Below are 7,099 nucleotides of genomic sequence, written 5' to 3'. Positions count from 1 at the left end.
GTTCCTGTATGTCCCTCTGTCTTCCTGTGTGTTCCTGTGTGTCCCTCTGTGTCCCTGTGTCCCTCTGTGTTCCTGTGTGTTCCTGTGTCCCTCTGTGTTCCTGTGTGTTCCTGTGTGTCCCTCTGTCTTCCTGTGTGTCCCTCTGTGTCCCTGTGTCCCTCTGTGTTCCTGTGTCCCTCTGTGTTCCTGTGTGTTCCTGTGTCCCTCTGTGTTCCTGTGTGTTCCTGTGTGTCCCTCTGTGTCCCTCTGTGTTCCTGTATGTCCCTCTGTCTTCCTGTGTGTTCCTGTGTGTCCCTCTGTGTTCCTGTATGTCCCTCTGTCTTCCTGTGTGTTCCTGTGTGTCCCTCTGTGTCCCTCTGTGTTCCTGTATGTCCCTCTGTCTTCCTGTGTGTTCCTGTGTGTCCCTCTGTGTTCCTGTATGTCCCTCTGTCTTCCTGTGTGTTCCTGTGTGTCCCTCTGTGTCCCTCTGTGTTCCTGTATGTCCCTCTGTCTTCCTGTGTGTTCCTGTGTGTTCCTGTATGTCCCTCTGTGTTCCTGTATGTCCCTCTGTCTTCCTGTGTGTTCCTGTATGTCCCTCTGTGTTCCTGTATGTCCCTCTGTCTTCCTGTGTGTTCCTGTATGTCCCTCTGTGTTCCTGTGTGTTCCTGTGTGTTCCTGTGTGTTCCTGTATGTCCCTCTGTCTTCCTGTGTGTTCCTGTATGTCCCTCTGTGTTCCTGTATGTCCCTCTGTCTTCCTGTGTGTTCCTGTATGTCCCTCTGTGTTCCTGTATGTCCCTCTGTCTTCCTGTGTGTTCCTGTATGTCCCTCTGTCTTCCTGTGTGTTCCTGTATGTCCCTCTGTGTTCCTGTATGTCCCTCTGTCTTCCTGTGTGTTCCTGTGTGTTCCTCTGTCTTCCTGTGTTCCTGTGTGTTCCTGTATGTCCCTCTGTGTTCCTGTATGTCCCTCTGTCTTCCTGTGTGTTCCTGTATGTCCCTCTGTCTTCCTGTGTGTTCCTGTATGTCCCTCTGTGTTCCTGTGTGTCCCTCTGTCTTCCTGTGTGTTCCTGTGTGTTCCTCTGTTCCTGTGTTCCTCTGTGTTCCTGTGTGTTCCTCTGTGTTCCTGTGTGTTCCTGTGTGTCCCTCTGTGTTCCTCTGTGTTCCTCTGTGTTCCTGTGTGTTCCTGTGTGTCCCTCTGTCTTCCTGTGTGTTCCTCTGTCTTCCTGTGTGTTCCTGTGTGTCCCTCTGTCTTCCTGTGTGTTCCTGTGTGTTCCTCTGTTCCTGTGTTCCTGTGTGTTCCTGTGTGTCCCTCTGTCTTCCTGTGTGTTCCTGTGTGTTCCTCTGTTCCTGTGTGTTCCTGTGTTCCTGTGTGTTCCTGTGTGTCCCTCTGTCTTCCTGTGTGTTCCTGTGTGTTCCTGTATGTCCCTCTGTGTTCCTCTGTGTTCCTGTGTGTTCCTGTGTGTCCCTCTGTCTTCCTGTGTGTTCCTGTGTGTTCCTCTGTTCCTGTGTGTTCCTGTGTTCCTGTGTGTTCCTGTGTGTCCCTCTGTCTTCCTGTGTGTTCCTGTGTGTTCCTGTATGTCCCTCTGTGTTCCTCTGTGTTCCTGTGTGTTCCTGTGTGTTCCTCTGTGTTCCTGTGTGTTCCTGTGTGTCCCTCTGTGTTCCTCTGTGTTCCTCTGTGTTCCTGTGTGTTCCTGTGTTCCTGTGTGTTCCTGTGTGTCCCTCTGTCTTCCTGTGTGTTCCTCTGTCTTCCTGTGTGTTCCTGTGTGTCCCTCTGTCTTCCTGTGTGTTCCTGTGTGTTCCTCTGTTCCTGTGTTCCTGTGTGTTCCTGTGTGTCCCTCTGTCTTCCTGTGTGTTCCTGTGTGTTCCTCTGTTCCTGTGTTCCTGTGTGTTCCTCTGTGTTCCTGTATGTTCCTGTGTTCCTGTGTGTTCCTGTGTGTGTGCGCGTTTTAGTTTCGTTATGGCTTAAACTCTAGCCAGCAGGTAAAACGCGAGTTTGTTGGCGAGCTCCTCTTACGCCCTGGACGCCAGGAAGGGGTGTGGTGTGGCCAGCTACACGCCGTGCCGCCTTTGTCTCTCCAGCGCCGATATTTAATCGCCGCACCTGGAACTTATTGGGGTTGAGTCAACCTATGGGAAGGCCCGAACGGGTACGGATATTCGTCGGTGATTTTGTCCGTGAGCGGGAATCGAACTCGGTCCGCCGTGTTTCGTAGCGTGGCGCGCCAACCGTAGCGCCACCGCTCCACCGCAGACGACGCAGCGACGCAGCAGGGGCTGCGAGTTCGTGAATGGCATCTCGAAGCGAATCCTCCACATGAGCAGAGTGGAGGTGGAGGAGGTGGAGGTGGCTCATTCCAGCACGGACACCACTCGCCCCGGGCAGACAGGCAGACAGGCAGGCAGGCAGGTGTGTAGATATACGAACAGGTGTGTCAGTGGGCAGGCAGGTATGCAGGTTAGATAGGTAACCAGGTGTGTCATCATTTAGGTGTGTGATTAGTTATTCAGGTGTGTCAGTAGGTAGGCGTGTGAGTAACTATTCCGGTATGTCAGTACATAGGTACATGAGTGAATGTGTGTGAATAGCTCGTCAGCGGTGTGAGTAGTGGGTATTGTGTGAGTCCCTACCGAGGCGTGTCGTTACGTAGCCATGCACGTTGGTTGGCACATAGCTATGCAAGTTGGCACGCACATGCTTGTGTGTGTGTATGTGGCGCTTATCGGTGAGGTATGTTAGTGAACAGCAGGCAGGAATGCGAGTAGGAATGAGGTGTGCGGGGAGGCGCCGGGCCGTAGAGGACGCGTCTGGCAGCCGGAAGTGCGCACAGCTGCAACGCACGCAGCTGAGACGCAGCGCGCCGCGGGGACGAATCACCCAGACGCCCTTGCATACGACATGTTCCATGCATCTTTGGTTCTGTCGGTAAAGTCACGTAGGTATAAAATAAAATAGATCACGACGTTTCGGGCGCAACACAAGCGTCCATCATCAGGTGGTCATCAGGTGGTGATGGACGCTTGTGTTGTGCCCGAGACGTCGTGATTTTTTTTTTATATCCATGTGACTTTACCGAAAGAACCAAAGAGTACGGATTCCTGCAGTCACGAAAGCTTCAAATCATTGCATGTTCCATGTCCAAGGAATTACCCAGATAAAAAATATTCGACTATATATTTAAAAACCATCGTGAAACGCGCTGCAGTGTTCGTCCACGACTGCGAGCTGAGAGACCGCGTCACCACACAGATGGATGCGGGAATGCGTGCTTGTACTCGCCACTGCCGAATTCTCACGGGATGCTCGAGGCAATCTTATCGGCTGCTGCTTTAGCGGAGGAGGAGGCGAGGCGCCGCTGGGGATGTCTCCTACGTTCTTCCCGCGTCCGCTGTGCGTCCATCTGTGCGGCGGGGGGAGGGGGGGGAGGCACGGCTACTCGCGTACAATGTGATCCAACGTGAACACAACTCTCCTGTCAAGTTGTGTCGCTCGCAGGGACTTTCCCGGTAAAGAAACATCAAAGACACCGGTTCAGGAACGAAGACTTTCGGAGAAGAACTGGGAGGGGGGGGGGTTGAAATTGTTGCGGCTGCTGCTGCTTAAGCTGAACCAGTCGAGAGGAATTGGGGAAATGGGCCCGCACGCGTCAAGAGGGCAGCTGATGAGAAACGAGAGACGAAACTTGGCTACGGAGCGGAGACCCAGAGACGGCGTCGCAGAGTTTGGAGGTCACGGCTGGGGACACCTGCGGCTGGGAGGGGAGGGGTAGGGGAGAATGGGGGGGGGGGGGTTCGGGGTGGGGGAGTCACCGGTGGACAACACCAAAGGGTTGCCCAACACGTGGAGACCGTCTACAAGACCCCATGCTCATGCTTGATTTTGCTTACTTGTGTTGTCCACAGCTCCGAGCCCGGTGTCCAAGCGCAGCGGGACTCTCAACTCCAAGGAGTCGCTGTCGCCACCGCCGCCCCGGCCGGCCCGGTCCAAGGTCGACCGCCTGCGCCTGGGAATCCTCAAGCGCCCGCCCCAGGGCGGCGGCGGCGGCGGCGGCGGCGGCGGAGGGATCGCGGAGGGGAAGCACACCCGCGCGCGCTTTCACCGCCCGGCCGCGGGAACCGCCGCGGCGGTAGTCGCGAGGGGCGGCGGCGGCGGCACCGGCACCGGCACCAGCGGCACCAGTGGCACCAGCGGCGGCAGCGGTGGCTTCCTGCGCGAGAACCGCTTGAGCAAGTCGCGCTCGGAGAGCCAGATCGCCGAGTGGGCGGCGCTGGAGGAGAAGGTGAAGGAGCTGCTCGAGGTGTCCAACGCCAAGGACGACGAGATCGATAACTTGCGCTCGGCGCTCGAGGACGCGCGCGCCAAGCAGTTCCCCGTGGCCTTCGGGGGGAAGATAGGGCGCGCCGGCAGCCGGAACGAGCCGGGGTCGTTGGCGGACCGAATGGACGACGAGGAGGAGGTAGAGGACGAGGAGGAGGAAGAGGACGGCGAGAGGAGGAATGGGGGGCGGCGGAGGAGGAGGAGGACCCGGGGCAGCGACGGGTCGTGGAGTCGCGGCGACGACGACGGGAGCGACGACGAAGACGGCGGCGGCGAGAGGGTGGAGGCCCTGGAGGCCACGTTCGCGCAGAAGGTGCGGGACAAGGAGGAGGCCTGCGCTCGGCTCGCCGAGCAGAAGCGCCAGCTGCAGCTGGAGCTGCGGCGCGTCGACGCGGAGAACCGGACGCTGCGGCGCCGCCTGCAGGAGACGGAGCCGGGCGGCGGAGCGCCGCACAGCACCGACAGCAGCTCCATGGAGAGTCTGCGCAGCGTGAGCGTGGGCGACGTGAGGCCGTGCCGCAAGGCGCCCTCGACCGCCGGCCCCGACCCGGCGGCCCCGGACGACTCGCTCTGGAGCGCCGTCGGGAGGTCCATCGGCACGGCCGAGCGAGGGGGCGCGCCCGGCGGCGGCGCCGCGGCCGGCCTGGCGGTGCGGGCGGAGCGCGAGGAGGAGCTCCGGCAGCTGAGCCAGGTGAGCCGGGTGAGCCAGGTGAGCTGGGTGAGCCGGGTGAGCCGGGTGGGAGTCTCCTCCGGGGGCGCGGTGGCGCGACCCCCCCGTGAGCTCCCTCACGGGTGCCGCACGAACCGCGCAGCGGATCTGGCATTGCTGCGGCCGTGCACAATCATGTCCTGTCCTCCCTTCACACGTCCCTACACTCCTTCCCTCTGCTCACTGTCTCTCGCTGTTCTCCCTCCCTCCCTGTGCCCTCCCCCTCTCTCTGTCCATCTATCATTATGACCTCTCTCCATGTCTGCCTCCCTTTTCCCTTCTCCATTCCCCGTCGCTCTCTCCCTGTTGTCCACCCGTCCCTTCTCTCTCTCTCCTCTTTAGATGTCCCCCCCCCTCCCTCCCTCTCTGCCCCTCTTTCTCCCTCTGCATCTCTCTCCTGCTCCATCTCTCTCTTTCCTGTCTGTCCTCTCTCACTGTGTCTCCGTGTCCCACTCTCTCTGTCTCCTCTCCATCTCTCCTTATCGCTCTCCCTGTCTCCCCCTTCCATCTCCACGCATCACCCACCGTCACCACCCACAGTCACCACCCACCGTCACCACCATCAACACCACCCATCAACACCCATCGTAAGCAGACAAATGGCCTCTTCATATTCCTCCCTCCACATAACAGAAGTTGTGCACTATTTTGCACATGCCATTCTTTAAAATAAAATAATATTAAAACTCCTATTAGCACGGTTGGCTACGTACGGTGCGAAATCATTTCAAATTGCATCGAGACATAGTCTTCAGAACCCTGCTGTGTAGGGGGAGACTAGGAGTGAGACTCTCCTGTTTAAACAAGTGGAATGATGATGAAGATGATGCTGATGTTGGTTATAATGATGATTTTGACGGATGTTGATGACGGCGATTATGACGTTGCCGATGATTATAACGACGACCACGACGTCGATGCTTCGGCAGGAGAAGGAGCGCCTGTGCGTGGAGCGGGCGGCGCTGGTCAGCGCGCTGTGCCAGCAGGGAGAGCGCGTGGCGCGCCTGGCGCGGGAGAACGCGCGCCTGCGCCGCCTGCTGGACCGCGCCGGCGCGGCCGGCGGGCCCTGGCCGGGAGAGCACGGGGAGGAGGAGGACGAGGAGGAGGAGGAGCGGTCAGACGAGACCTGGGGGGGGTTCCCGGGGTCCCCCCACCCCCCCGAGAGCCTCGACTCGGTCAGCGCGAGGAGCAGCGCCAGCGACGTGGTGCCCAGGGGAGGAGGGGGAGGGGCGGCGGTGCCGTGGGCCGGCTCGGCCCGGGAGCGACCCGGGGGACGACGTCGCGCCGGCGCCGCCGCGGCGGACGACGCGAGGTCGCCGTTGGGGGGCCCCGGGGACGATGCGGCCTCGCGGGGGGCGCGCACGGACAGCGGCAGCAGCGCGTAAGGCAGCCCCCCCCCCACACACGCACAGACGTGCACGAGCCGCGCCCCCCGCTGCGGCGCATGCCGTGACGAGGCAACGCCCCACAGCGCACGCTGTGGGGGTGGGGGGGGTGTCCCCCCCGCCCCCATAGGCGGCGTGGAGGTGGTGCGGTGAGGCTGTCACCGGCGCTGATAGCGCAGGAATTTGCGCGATCTGCTCACGCGTTCTTGCGCAGCCATGCGGAGTGGTGCGGTAGCCGTGCCTGCCACTGTCATTCCTGCGTGTGCGTGTGTCACTGAGTGTGCGTGTGTCACTGTGTGTGTGTGCTGGCCACCCCACTCCCCTCGTGTGCCGTGCCGGCCTTCATAGGTGCTCGCTGACAGCACTTGCCCCAACAGTCTGTTCAGGCTACACGGGCGGTCTTTTTCTTTACGTTGAACCGTGCTAATCGGAGGTGCAGGTGTTTGTCTGTGTGTGTGCGCGGCTCTGAGTGTTTGTCCTTGAGTGTGTCACTGTGTGTGTCACTGTGTGTGTCACTGCGTGTGTGCAGCGAGTTGGTATCCGCAGTGCAGTCCGCAGGGAGTGGGGATATTTGTTCAATCTCCGTGGAAATGTTTTTGTTTCCTGCCCATGGAGCTGTAGTTTCCACATTGGAGAGCGGCGTGCGGCGTGCGAGGCCGCGCCACGGAGCGGTCACGCCCGCGTGTCCCCCCCCCCTCGCTCGCGGTGCCGCCTG

The 7,099-nt window shown here is 59.8% G+C and overlaps 1 protein-coding gene across 3 annotated transcripts in view; it reads left to right on the top strand.

The window, feature by feature from the left end:
- Window positions 1-7,099, top strand: part of LOC144932988 (uncharacterized) — a 33,448-nt gene that overhangs the window by 1,412 nt on the left and 24,937 nt on the right. For all 3 annotated transcript variants that reach the window (XM_078857402.1, XM_078857401.1, XM_078857403.1), the window contains exons 2-3: window positions 3,876-4,981; window positions 5,929-6,380. In XM_078857402.1, the coding sequence (XP_078713528.1) occupies window positions 3,876-4,981; window positions 5,929-6,380 (1,558 nt within the window). The remainder of the gene's footprint in view (window positions 1-3,875; window positions 4,982-5,928; window positions 6,381-7,099) is intronic.

Source organism: Lampetra fluviatilis, chromosome 6 (assembly GCF_964198595.1).
Source record: "Lampetra fluviatilis chromosome 6, kcLamFluv1.1, whole genome shotgun sequence".
NCBI classification, from domain to species: Eukaryota; Metazoa; Chordata; class Hyperoartia; order Petromyzontiformes; family Petromyzontidae; genus Lampetra; species Lampetra fluviatilis.
Note: the sequence above shows the minus strand (reverse complement) of the source record. Positions and strands in the feature narration are given on the sequence as shown.